Source organism: Taeniopygia guttata, chromosome 7 (genome assembly GCF_048771995.1).
Source record: "Taeniopygia guttata chromosome 7, bTaeGut7.mat, whole genome shotgun sequence".
In the NCBI taxonomy this organism is placed as follows: Eukaryota; Metazoa; Chordata; class Aves; order Passeriformes; family Estrildidae; genus Taeniopygia; species Taeniopygia guttata.
Window position 1 is genome coordinate 15080931 of NC_133032.1, and position 18777 is coordinate 15099707.

General features: G+C 36.8%; 1 protein-coding gene across 6 annotated transcripts in view; it reads right to left on the reverse strand.

The window, feature by feature from the left end:
• Nucleotides 1-18777, reverse strand: part of LRP2 (LDL receptor related protein 2) — a 112558-nt gene that overhangs the window by 17179 nt on the left and 76602 nt on the right. For all 6 annotated transcript variants that reach the window (XM_072932211.1, XM_072932210.1, XM_072932209.1 and 3 more), the window contains 18 exons: nt 18596-18715; nt 17626-17757; nt 16540-16741; nt 15794-16089; nt 14789-15305; nt 12861-13013; nt 12239-12409; nt 10741-10964; nt 10154-10331; nt 9041-9237; nt 7244-7489; nt 6444-6572; nt 6168-6287; nt 5490-5606; nt 5096-5212; nt 3583-3720; nt 2733-2855; nt 1646-1774 (listed from right to left, as the gene is read on the reverse strand). In XM_072932211.1, coding sequence (XP_072788312.1) covers nt 1646-1774; nt 2733-2855; nt 3583-3720; nt 5096-5212; nt 5490-5606; nt 6168-6287; nt 6444-6572; nt 7244-7489; nt 9041-9237; nt 10154-10331; nt 10741-10964; nt 12239-12409; nt 12861-13013; nt 14789-15305; nt 15794-16089; nt 16540-16741; nt 17626-17757; nt 18596-18715 — 3309 coding nt within the window. The remainder of the gene's footprint in view (nt 1-1645; nt 1775-2732; nt 2856-3582; nt 3721-5095; nt 5213-5489; nt 5607-6167; nt 6288-6443; nt 6573-7243; nt 7490-9040; nt 9238-10153; nt 10332-10740; nt 10965-12238; nt 12410-12860; nt 13014-14788; nt 15306-15793; nt 16090-16539; nt 16742-17625; nt 17758-18595; nt 18716-18777) is intronic.

An 18777-nucleotide genomic window follows, 5' to 3' on the forward strand; every position in this document is an offset into this window, starting at 1 on the left:
TTGTACAGAAAGCACTGCCCTTTAAAACATTCCTATAATGGAAAAGCCAAGTCAGGGATAATAGTCTGTAACAGATAATGAAAATTACACGTCTAAAAGTACATATAGAATTCTATTGATTCGTATATACTCCATATATGCATAAACTACTTGAGTACAAATGCAAATCTGTTATATAATCAGAAAAGATAAATAGTATGCTCATTGAAAGATCATGAGGAAAAGATACAGATGTATGGCAAAAACTTTACATTAAGCTGATTATCTCCTTTTTATATATGCATTCAAGTTCTGATTAAATTTAGTTTAAACAGCTCAATTTCATACACATGTTGAAGTATAAATTCATTGTACACATACACACACAAACATTCCACTTTCATTATAGCAGGTATTTGATGTTAGAAAGGCTCCAAATGCTACCATCTGATCCGTATTCACAATTATCCCCAAAGAGCTGAACACAGACATCAGAAGGTGTCTGTTTCACATTGCTTCATTGCCTTTTTATACTTCTGTATTTTCATCAAGTCATTGCATTGGGCTATACTACCTAAAGACCACTGGGATGGTAATTGAAACAGAGAAATCAGCTGCTTCAAAATGGACTACACTATAGGCTTCCAAGTTATTTGTGTTTTGGAAGTCTGCTGGATTGTAAATCACCAGTGTAGCATCTGGCACACTTTCACTTGATGCCATCACAGCCTGACAAATTGAAATTACAAGTGTATGCTCATATTAACAACTCTGCAGCTGTATGCTCATATTACCACTCTGCATCTTACCATTCTGCATCTTTTTATTGACATAAAAAGTTAGGGGTTTTGTTTGGGTTTTTTTGAGATTCATGGAATACCTCTCATCTCAAAGTTCAACTCAAAGGTTTTACATTTAAATAGTTGCTGGTAAATATATAATAAGTAGTTCATAAAAGCTGTATGGAGGATCTGAGAGGGCCAACAGGCAAAGGACTAGTGGTGCTTGGGAAATTCTGTGGTCATTTCTGTAAAAAGGATAAAGAAGCATCTCAATATACATTTATTTTTAACAGAGCTAGAGCAACATATATCAGTTCAGAGTCTGCCCACTAATGACCCCATAGGTTAGTCTATTGTAATTATGGTTGAAATAGATGGATGTTCTTGCCTCTGTAACAAAACCTATTTCAAAACAAGATCAAAACCAAGATAAAATCTTTTATTTTTTTGTGATGCATAAACACTCTAAGCTAAAAAAGACTGTGTTCAGAGCACTGAATTTCATGGAATAATGGAATCATTCAAGCTGGAAAAGGTCTTTAAGATCATCAGGTTGTACTATAAACCAAGAGCCACTAAGCCATGTCTCTAAGTAGCACATCTATACGTTTTTGGAAGACATTTACAAAAAAAATGAAAACGGAAAAGAATTAAAACAAAATAAACTAGAATAATGAAAGAATGAAAACAGTAAATATTGTCCTTGCTAACTAAATAATCCTAGAACAGGCTTATTAAAAAACAGTAAGGAAATTCACACAGGCTACTTAAAAAACAATACTTCTTAGTATGGTATTCAAGGAAAAACATTCATTGCTTTCAGTTTCAGAAATATCTATTTCAACAGCATTGTAATTTTGTATTTCATTGATATTATTACTTACTGCAGCCTATTTCATCAAAATGGTCTCCACAGTCATCGTAATTGTCACAGACATAATGCAGGGGAATACAATTTCCATTACTACACTTGAATTCTTCAGTTTTACAAGGTCTTGGTGTTGGCTCTCTACCTACAATCAAGAAGAGAAATATTACTCTGTCACAGTTTAAACTACGAAGTACCAACCAACAGCCCTATTCCCCATTGCTAATGGGGAAGTTGATGGCATCTGGTAAAACAGTGGCAAGACTACTTTGGAAGTCTGTAAAAAGTAAAAACCATAACCAGGATGGAACATCCTGGTTTCTAGTCACACCTCCATGAACTGAAAGAAGTCCTGCTGTTTTATAAAAAAAGACAGAAGGAAAATTCTTCTGTCTGTTAATAGTTAATAGTTGACTAAACTTTCCTTTTAATAGTGCAAACTTACTAATATCCTTTAATGATATACTTCATATACCTAGTGCAGACTTCAAAAAATTATAGAGATATTAGTAAACTATTAAGATTTAGAATATTGTACAATAAAGCCAGCCAATAACATCATTAAGCAACCAAAAATATGATGACACTTTAAAATGTACAGCACAGTCAGCGAAAACTATGTAAGATATCTGAGGGCAAAAACTTAGTGAACATTAACAGAGCTGCTGCAGGGTCTAGGCCTAAATATCAAGACTGTTAATATGTGCTTAACAGTGCCTCAACTTCAGGAAATATTACCATTTGTTTATTTTAAAAGTCCCACCTAGCCATCCCATCAAATTTTATGATACAGCCAAATTCTTTCCTCTTCCTCCTTTTAGGTACAGTCCATAATAAGATAAGCAAATATGTAGCTGGTGCTGATAATAAAATCTAGTATTGTTTTGAAAATCATGCTCTTTACTTTTCAGACAAATGCTTGCCTATTTTTGCTACTTGTAAAGAGAGCTATAAATACATAGTACCAATAACCATAGTTAAAATTATTTCACAGTGAGCTCTTGTTTTCATTATCTAAGGTTAACTTTGACAACCCTTTGGTATTATTAATTATTAAGCACATCAAAATTACTGAATTTCATGCTCAATTTTTATAAACGTACAGTGCTCCTCTTTCTCGTCACTTCCATCTCCACAGTCATCCTCCTGGTTGCACAGCTCATGACTGTATATACAGCGATTGTTCTCACACCGGAAACGGAATGGAGATTCACAAGCAATATCCACTAAAAGCACAGAAGTCAATCAGTCACACTTTGATACTTTAGGCTATTGGATCACAAATTATTCATATCACTTTTCTCTTGGAATATTTTATATGTTTTGTATATTTCAAAAGGTGAGTCAGACAAAAAATATTTTCTGAATATTTTGGTGATGTTAGGATGTTACACATTTTTTTATCAGAACACAGTACCTCATCTCTGGCCAAAGACAAATTCTCTAACTACATATAAAACTGAGGTTTCTAAGTTTGTTTATGAAGAAAATTGACTGGAAATCCAACATGCTATTTAAGCACATAACTGACAAAACCAGTTTAAGCAGCACCTCCAACACCTAAGTTATTAGACCTCAAGTCAGGACTTCCCAGTCATATTTACAAAGATGTCCTGACAACACTAATAGCTTTGAAAGTTCAGCACCTGCAACAATATACATTATCTGAATTAATCTTTTATTTCAAGCTGACGTTCTTATTTGTGATAACCAACTTGAAAAACATGAAATAGTGACCTTATCTCTCTGATATGCTTCCTCTCTCTGCTTTCATAACCACATACACAAACATCTGCAAAGTGGTGAGAAATATTGTCACAGAATTAAATGAACATGCATGTAAAGCAAGATTTTTAGCACTTATCCCAAGTAATTACAATTTATTTTCTAATTGATCTATCATATGTAGAGATTAAGCATATTGTTCATTTTAATATAATTCCTCTCTCTTACAGCAAAGGTGAAGTTCTTCATCAGAGTCATCTCCACAATCATTATCCCCATCACATTTCCAGTATGGCTGAATACAGACATGGTTTTTGCATTCAAACAGCATGGGTGGACAGTATGTACCATTAGGATACCGTGTTGCTGAAAAAAAAGAAAATTACGACATTTTCATTACAATAAAAATTTTACATTTTCATGAAAAATATTCATTTCAACCCCATATTATTCTTAAAAACACTTATCTCCATAATAGGAGATACTATATGAGGTGCTTCAAAGATGTACAGCAACAACAGACTTCTTCACAGCTACAAGTAATTAATTCAGGTTTAAATGAAGACTGAAACAACTTATGTTAGACAAGCTTTTGAAAATAAACGAATTAATTTAACAAATGCTACTTGAATTTTTTATTGACAAATCTAGTTCAATAAAAAAGATAATTACCCTCACTTGCACCAAACAGGAATGATTGAAGAAGCACATAAGCTATATAATTTCAAAAGGAGTCACGTTGATATTGCAAAAAACCTCCACTCATATTCTGTAAAAACTGTGAAAGGAACTTAACTAAACCAAAGAAAAACCAAAAATATTATTCTACCACTCTGTATAAATAAACCATACCCTTGCCCTTTCAATGGCTTCTCATACATTTTATTCTCCATTTAAGAACAGTCAATTTTTTTATAACTCAGGTTCTGAAAGACAACTGCTGCTATGTATGTTGCAGGATGTGGTAACCATCAGAAAAATAAAGATAGTACTGTGCAGATGCCTTTCTTACTTAAAGCACAGGTGTTAAAATTAAATAAATGGCAAGATATACAGAACTGCCCTGATACCAACATAAAGAGAAAGGAATTCACCCAAGTACTGAAGCCTAAGATCATGGAAACATGTAAGTCAGAACCAACACAATCACCCAAAAAGCCGACGTCAGTCAATGCAGATAGAGCACAGAGGAAATATTTTCATTACAACAGGAAACAATACTTTCTGGGTAAACAGCTGCAGCTGTAGATCCAGGCAAGCTACAGATATTTATTTCACAGTAGATCAATATACCAAAGGAAAACAGAAATAGAAAAGTATATTATTTCCTTGGGTTCACTGATACTTTAGGACACTTTACACTGCTTTGAGTATTATAGAAAATAATCACATTACAAACCTTGCTAGAATTTGGTACAACTGAAACAGTTTGGTTCTTGCAGTGCTTATGGGATAGTGAAAATTTTGAATTAAATCACATGTGTATCTTCTCCTGGACTTAGTAAACACATGAATTTCCTACCTTCAAGAATGTTTTTACAATCAGTGTAAGATATTGCAACCCATTATTATATTAAAAAACTGATTCAAAATATTATGCTTATCCTGAATTTTTACTGAAATCACTGAGCATTGCAGAATTCTATATCTCTAAGGAGTCATCTCACTTAAAAATAGGGAAAAGTGCAAATCTTTCTGAAAGTGAGCACAGTGAGCACCGATTGCAAAACTTATAACTCACGGCAAATTGCTTCATCAGAGAAATCAAGGCAGTCTGCATTTCCATCACATCTGAAGCGCTCCGCAACACAGTGTCCACTATCACACTGGAAATAACCTGGGTGGCAGGTTCTTAGGTCTGAAAAGATTCAGAAGTAACTGTTGGAATGTCTTCTTGTTCAAAGACAGAAAAACTTTTTATGTTTTGAGAACAATCTTCTAAAAATGCTGGAAAATCCCAGACTACTAAAACTGTGGTATTCTCTACTTTCGGTGGAGTGACTAACGAGACAGGGTGAACATTACTTCTGTAAAGACGCTTCCCATAAAAGATCATTTTGCAGAATAATTTATTATTAGAAACATTAGAAACAACAGTGTGAACAGGTAAGAGGTAGCATTGAGATAATACACACCACAGTCACGTTCATCTGAATTGTCTTCACAGTCATCATCGTGGTCGCAGATCCACCGGGAAGGAATGCAGCGCAGATTGTCACAACGGTATTCACTTTCTGTGCACTCACGAGGACCTTCATTTAAAATCAATGTACAAATAGGAAAAGTTTCCCAGGTGTAGAGTTAAACATCCATGCCTGTCTCATTCAACCAGACAAAAGTAATGTAGGCAGAGGTAAAATCTTTAAAATTAAATGATGTTAAAACATCATTACCCCCAAGTACTCTTTAAATATGTTAGATATTCCATGTCCCTCTTGACACAGAAAAAAAAGGAAAATCACTGCAGACTTTGTTTCAACACAGAATTATGCAGAAGCTTTTAACTCAAGTAAGAGAAAAAAGATCCACTATTATTGTTTAAGAAACTATACATTTACACACAGGATAAAATTCAAATATCACTTCTCAGTGGAAAACAGTAATTTGTGTTATTGTGATGACTGGATGAATTAGTGTTTTTATGTAACCAGAATGCATCCTTGTGATATCAGTGTGGTATTTCAGCAAATAAAAGAGAGACTACCATATAAAACAAAGAAGGGTTGCATTTTAGAGCTGCCTTGTTCTCATAAAAAATAGGATATTTAAGTCACAAGTGAGACTATATAATTATGAACAAAACAAGAACTCACTGCAGTTATGCTCATCAGAGTTGTCTCCACAGTCATTATCTCCATCACACTTCCAGCGCAGCGGGATACATCGATGATTGTCACAGCGGAAATCTCCAGAAGGACTGCAAGTCATCTCCTCTGAAGTGTAGACGGTTTGCCAACAAAACAGCACACATTAGCATAGTCTTTGCCAGGTACAGTATTGCTGAGGACTTTCAGAAAATGTGGGTGTTTGCAAATTGAAGAAATATCCTAAGCACAAAGTTACGTTGAAATTACCTTCTCCAAACTTACCACAGCCTTGTTCATCACTGTTGTCTCTACAGTCATCATTGCCATTGCACACTGCCCACAATGGTATACAACGGTAGTTGGTTCTACAGCTGAATTGTGTGTGATTGTCACATCGATAAGCAGGTCCCACTGAAAGAGGCAGTTGTCAGAATTAATTGTGTTACTTAGCCACTAACTGTCCTCCTTGCTTTTCTTCCTCTCCTAACCTGTCATGACTTATAGTCAATTATTTTGACTAAAAAGAGCTGTCTGATAATTTTAATGTTGTAAAAGAGAAAGTATTAAATGTATCTGATTTTACTATCTTTTCCAATCTAGTTGCTTGTATTCTGCATATGCTACAAATCCATCACAGGATCAAACCACACTCATTGGGTTTTTCACGAAACTATTCAGAGCTGCTGACACAGGCAATAGCCCCAAATGTGGAAGCCAGAGGAGGCAGCTTCTCCTCAGATGGCAAAAACTTGGTCACAAGTTCTTGAAGATACCCATTCGTTCAGAGAGACTTGCTACACTATATAGGAAAAATCCTAGCATCAAGAAAGTCAGAGTGAGATGCTGCCAGTTTCTGATAATCTGGCCAACATAAATAGGCTTTCTCTCCTTCAAGAATAAGTATAAAGTAAATTATCACACAGTCTCCATGTTTTCTAACACTCTTTACTACATGAATGCAATTAGGTTGCAGAAAATACTCCTTTCCAATAAGCTTTCAATCTCAGGAAAATTAAATTATATGGCTCAACCTGCTTTTAGTACACTTTAATGTAGGCATTTTACTACAGCTATGTGCTTACTGCATTCATGGAATGGCTCATCAGAGTTATCACCACAATCATCGTCCACATCACACTTCCAGGACTGTGGGATACAGCGGCCATTGTCACATTTAAATTGGCCTGGGGGACAGGTTCTACTGGCACAGTGAGCGCTATCTTCATCCGAGTTGTCACCACAGTCATCCTCTCTATCACACTGCCAGGCTTCTGGGATACATCGTTTGTTGGCACACTGCCACTGATGAGTTTCACACTGGTGATTAGCTGAAAGAATACAGATCAGCTGTTAGGATACTGAAACTTACAGAAATTATCTGCTGCTGCTATATCAATTGAGCCCTTATGCTTACATCAACAGTTAAAAACAAAGCCAGAAAGAAATTTAAAATTTCACATACACTTGCCCGGTTAAAGCAGTTAAGGTACACATTTCTAACTTCACATCACATTTTCAGCCAAGCTCACTAAGGCTCTACAGTTTTCTAGGAGCAAGACATATACTACCTTCCCCTAAAGCAGAGGAAAGTAAACCCAGCATTCAACATGATTTGAGGCAGGGGCTCCCACTCACTTCACAGAGGAGCTAAGTGGCATTTTGCCTCTGGCCATGCTATCAGCTTAGGTGTGTATTGCCTAATAAGCCTGTTTCTCTACAAATCAACATGACAGAAAACATAGGAGAAGACCATGCTAATATCAGCTGCACAACCTACAAAAATATAGCCTCTATTCCCAAAAGGCAAAGCACTGACAGGTGGTATCAGCAGTGCTGGCAAACTGGGGTAGCTCTGAAAACAGAAGTCAAAACTTTACTTTCAGAATTTCTTACCATACTCCACTCTACTAATTTCTTTTACCTACATTGCCAAACTGTTCAATAGAAAACAGTGTATTACAATTTCCATTGATGTTCTAGGCCAAAGGATTCTGTTACCATGCACGAGATAACAAGTAAAAGGAACTACATAGACCTAAACAGATTTTTATTGTACCCAGGATATTATGCTGTACCCAGCATTACACAGCTGCCATACTTCTACTTTTAAACTCCCTTGTGGCACACTTAAAATCTTAGCTATTTGAAACTCAGTTAAAATGGACATTTCATTTAATTCTGTCATTCTTAGAACCATATTGGAATGAAAGACAATGACCCTATCTGTTATATAACCACACTGCTTTCCCCTTGCTTTATATTACTTGCTTGCAACTGCCAGAACTACATTATTTACAAAAAGAGAAGGAAGGATATGCTTTTTAAATTAGACATAAATATGTGGAATAGCATAGGTTTTTAAGGAGCTAACATTATTCCACAAGCATAATTATGCTACGTTTCTATAAGACTGCTATCACAAACCGCTCTAACAAAACCAATCTTCCCACATAAATTGGATTTTGTGCAATGCAGAGGATGTAAAAATTATGTCCCATCACACAAAGTAGAATAGAGGGAAAATTAGACTGACCTGGGTATTGGGAAGCCCTAGATTCTTCATAATCACCATACCTTTACTCAAAGCAAAACAAAGTGAGTCCTGTTTCTAATATTTTATATCTCAGATTGTAATTTACCTTAGTGCAAATCTGTCTTGGAGGTACAGGGGTTGTTTATGTTTTGATATAGTACATTTTTGCTCTTCTTTACCCTGCTTGCACAGAGGTGAATTGCTCCAGCAGGTGCAAGACTACCGAATACTGCATCTGTCTATCTCACCTTTTTATCTTTGAAAAAGGGATAGTGATTATAAAATTTACATGTTGATTACATGTTTTATACTGGCAAAACAGCTTGATTTATTTTTTGGAACATACCACAAAGTACAGGATCTTCATCTGATCTGTCATGGCAATCCGGCTGGGTATTGCATAAGAAATGTGAACTTGTGCAGTTCCCATCGTTACACTGGAACTGCCCTACAGGACAGTACCGGTGTGGACAGGTTGGGGGCTCATCAGAGCCATCTCGACAGTCCCTCTGCCCGTCACATTTCCACCAGATGGGAATACACCTACAGAGAGAAAACAGTGTGTTCTTTGTTGAGGATACGGCTTTACAGATGTGCAACCATTCTTTCACAGCACAAAAGACAGTCTTGTCTTAGTGAAGTCTTGAAACATCCAACACATCTTGAATTTTATGTCTTCTATTTCATATGTCAAATGCTAATAAAAACACGCCAGAATACTGTCACCAGAAACAGATGATAAGCAGATTATATTGGTGGACCTCTAGAAGGAAGTTCACAGAAAATAATTAAGATCTAATTTTTATGTTCATTTGTGGTAATCCTCACTGATATTTTTTAGATCAATCATTTAATGAGGTAATATTTCAATAATTCACCCACATTTTAACACAAAAAATTTCACTAGGGATTACCATTATAACACTGCTTCAAAAGGCAACCCAATAAGCACACCTGATTCATAGGCTCCAGGGCAATACATCAGTACAAGAGCTTTTATATCACCATTCCTCTCCCTCCACTGCTGTCTCAGTAAAAGGGGTTAGAAACGTGCCCTTACATCAGCTAAATGGTTTTCCTGGGCCACTGGCAGACAGTATATATTTGGTAGAAACAGAAACATTGTAAAATATGTTAAAAAAAAAAAAATCCAGGTTTGAGAATTCAACAATAAATGGTTTCTGGAGGTACATGCTTCTAACAACCCAAACTTTGCTACATCAGCAATGCCTATAACAGAAAGAAAAGTTTAAAAGTACTACTTAAGGAACCAGCCTAGAAGTACTTTTCCAAAACGAAAGCCTGTCTTCCTGTATTTTCCTGGTTTTCTCTCTGCAATGTCACAAATTCATAATGCGAACAGAAGGAAGCCCTAATTTCCTGCCCTTTTGAACAGACTAAACTGTAAAATATATCCTTAAAAACACATGGAAAAAGCAATGGTGAGCAGCGGACTTACCTCTCAGTGTCTGCACAGAGAAACTGGGTGCTCGAGCACATTGGGAGGCAGTGGGCTGTATTGCCGAACTGTATGACCATGAAGTTATCGGGACATTCACAGGAAAACCCCTGACCACCAGCTTTTATTAGGCAAAGATGGGAACAACCACCATTATTTGTGCCACAGGGATTATTAACTGGTTAAAAAGAAGAATAAATATTACCATACTTTGTAAATTCCAGAACGCAAAGGTTTCAATCTATGGTAGATTCCTTTAATACTGTTTTGAAACCTTAAATGTAAGAGATTGAGAACCAAAACCTAGCTAAGTAGGCATTTCACAAGAGAAATATATGTTGTTTCATGTATGCCAAATCTATGCTATCAAGCCATGACGTTTTAGAAACTAATTTAAAATTATGCGTTAGCAGTCACCGCTTTTCAAAGAAGAGGCAATTTATAAATGTAAACTAGATGCCTACATTTACTCTGTGCATTTTATTCCACACAGCAAAAGCAAAAGTTGAGTGCACTCAGAGTCCTTTACAACTAGTCCCCAAATAACACCTGACCTTCTAAATACAAATCTAATTCTGTTTTCTCACCAAATGGTTGTCTGTATGGATGGTAAACGTGGATGTCAAATGGTCTGTGCGTGGTATTCACAAGAACAGTCCTTTCTGATCCATCATATTTATTTCCTTTTTCAACTGTCCTTGTGTTCCAGTCAGTCCAATATATTGTGTCTTCAAAAATTGTTATTGCAAATGGATGAGGTAGAGTCCCATCATATACTGTGTGACGATGATGTCCATCCAGGTCAGAGTACCTCCACAAAGAAAAGTTTGTGCAAAACATTCAGCTAAATGCTTAAACTTCTTTCCACCTTTTCTCTTTACATATTATCCATGCTTATGGTTTTTCATTACTGGTGACCAGAAACATGCAAAGTAGAATTGCAGCTTCTTTATGCCCTAAAGACAGATCACCATCCTTAGCAAATTCATTTTAATATATGGAGGAAAGAAAAACAGGCTATTTCAGGGAAATAAAAGGAATAGAGTAACACCCACTGAAATGTATAGTCCTCCAGAAGAACATTAGCTAGAACAATGAAATTTTGCACATTTATTGCCTTAAGATTGAGTTATTTTTGTCACAAAAGAGACTAGCTTGCCTAGATGATTCAGACTGCTAATAATAAAACACTAAAGACAATAATAGGCTTCCCATATTCTTAATTTTACGTCTTTCTGATTTAGAGTCTCCTTTGCTGAGTTATCTTTGACAAGATTTTACATTTTTCTATCACCTTCCCCATTATATGGGGAAATTATGAAATACAAGAGAGGAGAGAGAGAAACATACATACAATTAACTTACATTTTTAAAAAGACATCTCTAATACTTTATCATAGAAAAGGCTGCCAGAAGAATGAATGTAGAGAAGAATAGAAGTAAATACAAATATAAATCTAAATGTGCAGCTATGTATGAATACAAATATGAACACTAACATAAATACAAGTTATTAGTTTCAAAATATTTCAGTATTGTGAGGTTTTAAAATCATTTAAATAGTCAGATAACTATTGCTCATTTTTACTGCTATTTAGATGGGAATTTTCTAGTACTAGAAGCAATGTATAGATGTTTCTTGATTGACAAAAGAATCCCATTTGCCAACAGGAAATTCCATATCATACTTATGGATATTCAGACACCTTCTGAAGGTTTGTATACAACTTATTAGCACATAACTAGCTTAGTTACAGCTCAGTTCTCATCTATAAGCAAAAACAAGAGAATCAAAAAATAGGGAATTTATAGTAAATTTTGCTTTGGTTCAGGCTATATAACTAGACACAGAGAAGTTGTAGATTTTAGTACAGTCTGTGAACTTTTTCACTGTAATTTTTGGACAATTTTCACTACATGTAGCAACTCGGTTACTGTGTATCATCTACTACTCCAGACATTTTGACTCCAGTTTTCTATAGTCAGTGGGCAGAAGTATGTGTTCCTTTTACAGCACCAATAGTCTCCCACCACAATCTGACATGAGCGATCATTCAGTCGTTTTAATATTTTCTGTGTACATACTCAATATAATTTAGATGGGCATCTGTCCAGTAGAGCTTGTCATTGGTGTAATCTATGGTAAGTCCATTGGGCCACTCTAACTTTGTAGAGATGATTACAGTCTTCTCCTTGCCATCCATGCCAGCTCGTCCAATATAGGCTCGATCTGCCCAGTCTGTCCAGTAAATCTGTCTGTTCAAATGAATACTTAGAGTTAGGACTGTTGAAGTAAATACTAGAAGTCATGCCTCAAATTTAGTATCTCCTGCCACAGAAGTAAAGCAGAGATTGAGGAAGAAGCAATCTAACATATTTTTTAGTTTAATTGCTACAGCAGACACTTGTGCAATTACAATTTAATTCAGTCAGCCCCAACACTTACCAAATCATACACATTTCTATCAACCTTTTTAGCCTTGCAGTCAAAACTTCCTAGTCCATATGGAGCCAAATTCCACTTCCAATGGTAGCTGACAGCCATGCATATACACCCACAACTGGCAAGCCACTATTTCTCCTAAGCTGCAAATAAGTACTAACGCCACAGAAATCTAAATGCAAGCAGCCCAAATTTACTTCAGATTTTCAGAATAGTGCAAGATTATTCGCAAAATAAAGGAGAAGGACTCTTGGAAGGTCATACCCATACTTTGGATGAACAACAATTGCTCTGGGATACTGAAAGCAGAAAGTATTGTTGGCATCCACACACCGATCCACCAGTTTTTTCCGGAATCTTCCATCAAGTTCAGAGACGTAGAGACAATCTCGGTAGGCATCCACCCAGTACAATTTTCTGAAATATTTTAGAGTTAATTTATTAAATATTATTTTTCCCCCTTTATTTCGCTTCACAGCATCTTTAATTTTTTTTCTCCTAGAAGCAATGTATCCACTGCAAAGAGACACATACTTCATTGACATTTCTTGTACACCATGCTCCAGGCTGCCCTTTTCACTTCTGTTTTCCGTGTAACCACAATCAGTGGCGCCAAATTTAAACTTGCAGGCGCCCAGTTGAGTAATAATATGCCACTTGCCTACAAATTCCTAAACCTCTCTTCCCTTTCTGTCCTACCAACAATGGCCAGGAGCAGGAAAACAGACATGCAGTGCAATGGACTGTGACCAGGACTGTAAGGCATTGTAGAGAATCCTCAACTGTTCCATGTTGCCACCACTTCTCTCATCAAACAGGTAGAAAAGCCCTAAATAGTTTGACACCCTAATTTAAACTTTACCTCAAATTTTCTAACACTTCTATTACTTTGCCTGGGCATTACACACAGCTGTAAGCCAAGAAATCATACAAGCAGAAGTAATGATTTTTTTAAAAGCCTGCATCAAAGCAAAGCATTAAATTCAATTAGAACTACAGCAGGACACTTTCAAATTCTTTGCAGAGCTGGTCAGCTCCAGCATCCACAGTGTCATTCCAGAAACAGCCTGACAGATATAATTCTGCCTACATTACTCTAAGTAGCACCATTCCCACCAGGGAGGAGGAGAAAACAGTCTTCTCCAACCTGCATCTCATGGCATCCTTTAATCCTCTATCTGCACAGAAAACAAGCAGGAAAATTCAACCATTGTACTGTTTTTCAGCCTGCCTAGAACACCTAAACAAGAACTGACTGAAGACATAACTAATGGTAGCTGAAATAATTCAAAAGCTGTATTAGAAATGAAGCTGTAGGATCAGTTCAGCTAAAATTTGCCTTTTGCTTCATCACCCCTACATGATTCATGAAGCATTTGGCGCTGCTGGCAACATTAATTATCATTAGGTTTAGAGACAAAGTGGCTTAAAAATAAAAATTATTATATGGACATATTCATACATAAACATATAAACACACTCATATAAGTTCCAAACATGTCATTTTGAGCATTTCTTATTGGCTTACAGTCTGATCTATGTTATTTAAACTAGTCATACTTATATCACTACACTTGAAAAGCAAGATGAAACACAGCAAGACCACTGTCAGAGAGACCACGACATGATAGAGGTTCTGTGGCAGTAAATCAGACTACTTTTTGAAACACAAAATTTTTAGGCAACAAAAAATTTACCATAATGAGATGTAATTGTAAAACACATCATCCATATGCTGGCCTCCTGACAGAAAATTATTTGGATCATGTTGTTTGAATGTGTCAGTTAAAGGTGCATTTTTCAAGAGCCAAAGACACACACTCTTAACATTGGTACAGGAGCTAAATTTCATTAAGGCTTACTATTACTTACTTCACTAGTTAGCTTTCTAGTTACCTGTTAATTTTGTTTATGCAGAGCAAAACCTGCATGCCAATCCCAACAACTGCTAGCAAACACAGGAGAGCAAGTTTGACAGGACTGCAGTATAATACATATCAGAGTAATTTAAGTGTTATGTATTGTATGCTGATAAACAATTTCAGAGCAGTTGTGTGGCACTGCATCCACAATCCAAACTATTTCACTACTCATCAGGAATTTCACATGGAGTAGGGAAAAACCCCTAGGATAAACTCCTTCACACATGATTTCTTCAGTAGCTCAGAAAGACAAAAAATGTATTTTCTTACCTGCCAACCCAGTCAACAGCGATACCTTCCCCGTTGGGCACATCATCACTTATCACTGTCTCCTTATTTGTCCCATTTAGGAACATTCGTTCAATGACATTCCTCCCCACATCAATCCAGTATAACCTCTTTTCCACCCTGTCAAAGTCCAGTGCCACCACATTTCTCAGTCCTTGCAAAATGAGAGAGTAAGACTGGCCATCTGCTGTGAGATTTCTCAGATAGTAACGGTTGCTAAAAATAAGGTATGGGGAGATATTACTATTTTGACGGCAACTTTTTCCATCAGGCTCCCGGATATAGCCTGGGGCACACTTACAGATGTAGGAGCCAGCTGTGTTCTCACAAATCTGGCTACATACTGATGGAGTTTCATTGCACTCATCAATATCATCACAAGTCCGTTTATCAGACATAAGTTTGTATCCGGGATGACAAGTACAATAGAAACTTGTCTGTGTGTCTGTACAGTCATGATCACATCCACTGATTGAAGGGTCACTGCATTCATTTACACCTGGGGAAGGAAACGAGTTATATTCAAGGAGCCAGCTAGCAGAGTAATAGTGCAGTCACTTTCCAATGCACTCTGTTTCTCTCTCCTTGCTACCCCCTGAAAATGCTGAATGTGGATGTGGGCTGCTGTAATAAAGGAAAAAACTAAACAACATAATCCAATATAAAATTATTCTACCACCTCTGAAGTCTGTCACAAAACACCAAGTTCAAAGTATGGACTATGGCATATTTAGGAAATGCAAGGGCAATGCATAACAATGTATGAGATACATTTTGTTTATATCATTAGCTTATCGACATAGTCAGTTAAAGCAGGACATGTTAAGCATGACTTAATTGAAGCAAAAAACTTAAAAGTTACATTTCTTATTATTTTAATTTCTGAGGGACAGCCATGGAATAGATATGATTGGAATTAAGGAATTGTATTTTTTCAAAGGCGCCTAAGATTTTTAAATCAGACAGTACAAATAAATCTATACATACCACATCCTTTTTCATCACTGTTATCTAAGCAATCGTCCAACCGATTGCAGACTTTAACCAGCTCAATGCAGTTTCCATTGTCACATTTAAAATGATGGGGAGAGCAGGTTGCTTCTGGTGTACTGCAGAGATGTTCCAGCTCATCAGATTCATCACCACAGTCATTATCCCCATCACAGATGTAGGCTTTGGAAATGCAGCGCCCATTCTGACAAGTAAACTGGTGCTGTTGACACGGTTCATAGATGCATCCTCTTTCATCACTGCTGTCACCACAGTCATTCCGCCTATCACACCTGAAGAAGAATGAACACTCTCTTCAAATATAAGAAGACAATCACAGTCTTCAGGGCAGATGGATACGAACACTCTTCCACTTTCCAAAGAAGGGTGATATTTTTGACTCCAATAGAAGAGACTTTCAGAAATTGAGGTCATATTGTATAGTCTGATCTTGTGAGTCCTGCTAATATTCCCTGTGTGCATTACAGGCTAGACAGAATCACCAGGAGAGGTTACTAGTGACAATAGGAAGGATTAAATCCTAATGGTGAGCAATAGGAATATTAACAGAAAATTCTAGAGCATTTTCAAGTAAGCTAACATACCAATGCAGAGCAGATAAATAGTTTCATTACAATATGTAGATCTAATTACAACTAAATGGTGTGAAAAAAAAGGTTGAATTAGCTCCTTCACAATAAGCAATTTTGGGAATTTCTACAGCTGCTTGGGTAGTTACAAACCTGTATGTGTTACGGATGCACAAGCCATTACTACAGGTAAACTCATTTTCTGTGCAAGATCTTCGTGTGCAGTTCTGGTGTTCATCAAGAGCATCACTGCAGTCAGCATCACCATCACAGACCCATGCCCGAGGAATGCACCTCCTGAGCGGGGGTCGATTGTTGGCACAAGTGAACTCTGCTGCTGTGCAATTGCGATTTGCTGAAGGAAAAGCACATTCACTATGTGAATTATATTCTGTGTATGTGACACCTTCCTCCACCACCCACACAAACAGCCTGGATATCTAATCCACCCATAATCCACAATATAGCCATGTCCTCCTGCACATGGAGAGAGAGATACCACTATACCTTCTCAGTTACAAAACAGCACATTGTTCTTCGTGGAGGCTGACTGGGAGCCAAAGCATTCCTTAGGCAATGCTGACACGTGCAGAAATCTGCATCCTACTGGATTCTCAAATAAGCTTTTTCAGCCAGATTTTCTGGGAGCTGAATAGCCTCTATTCCCTATTTTGTTCAAGGTATTCTGTGCTCCAGGAAGCAAGCAGAGGTAGAAATATTACAGATAATAAGGGCAAGGACTACAAGTATAACCAGCTGTTCTCATAAGAATCAAGAAGCAGGACCAGTCCTGGTGAACCTCCTTCCTTTTGTTCACCCTCTGAACAGATATGCTTATTTTGTTCACTAGCTTTTAAAGATATTAAGGCACAAACACGTGGTAATTAATATGCACAAGATGCAGTGCATGACTACTAGAGAGTACCTCCACTGAAGCTGCTCTAGGTGCCCAGATCATACACACAACCCAGGTTAATTATATCTCCCTTTCAACTCAACAATTCAAAGAAGAATAATTGCAAAATTAGAACAATGTTTTGTTGGGGTTTTTTTACCAGTAAAATATTCAATTTCCATTCAATATCATGAAAATGAAGGCATAGGAAGATTGTACCTCATGCTTAATGTGCACCTTTATGGGGTAGAAAAATTGGCAATGAGTGAGAGTTTGGGGGTTGGTAGATTTCTAAAAAATACTTGCAGGACAAAGTGGAGTATCTACTTGCATTAACCACCTACCACAATTATGTCTTTGATCCTCATCGCTCATATCCCCACAGTCATTATCACCATCACAGATCCATGTTGCTGGGATACATCTGTCATCATCACATCTGAACTGGTCATTCGAACAAGTCCGCATTTGAGGCACTTAAAAATAAACACGATCACTGTGCTTGTTAAACTAACCTGCACTGCCATGAAATCTAGTGGCAACTATTTCAGGGAGAAGCTTAGGACAGTGAAACGTAAAATTAAAGCTTAATTGTAAAACAGTTGATGTATAAGATGCAAAACATTTTCTTAAGCTAAAGATGCAAGTCCAAAAATGTGCAAAGTGAACTACCAGCCCTGCTGAAACCACACAAGAATCTTGCCTTGTTTTATTCTTACTTTTACAGTGAAATTAATAACTATGTTATAATACCAATTGTCACTAACTTCAGTTAGCTCCTTCTCTTTTTCCCTGGAGATTGCTGTCCTTTTTTTCACCTCCTACCCTAGTCCTGTGCTTATTCCCATCAGTTTATATTGTACATACAGGATTTGTTTACTGTAATACTATGATACCCATATACTGTGTCAACACTGTTCCTCTCTGCATCCCACATTTCCTTTTTCCCCAAATGTAATACTGCATCCACACTTTCTGTACAGCATGACATCAGCTTTTACATGGAAAACAATACCAAAATGCTTGCTGTTTTTTGCCATTTGATTCACTACCATCATAGTCTTATAGGGATAGAAGGTTATATATTAAGAGTAATCACGTTACAAGCAATCAGTTGTTGCAACTAAAACCTTCATATTCCATACACAGCTTTAAGTATTTAAAACTCAAATTACTCAGTGACTCAGATTAGAGAGTGAATAAAACCCTGAAGATATTTATTTTCCACCTAGTCTGGATTAAAGCTTTTGCCTATAAGGCAAATTACTGATTAGCCATAGCCCATCATGTTGTATCTTCTGAGTGCAGACTTACCACAAGAGGCAGGTTCATCAGAGCCATCAGCACAGTCTATCCCTTGATCACAGTACCAATGAGCAGGAATACAACGTCCCGATGTACAACGAAACTCACTATTTGTGCAAGTCAGAGAGACTGGAAGAAAAAACCTATGTGTTACTTTGTTTTTTTCTGCTACCTTTACAACTGTTTAAAGA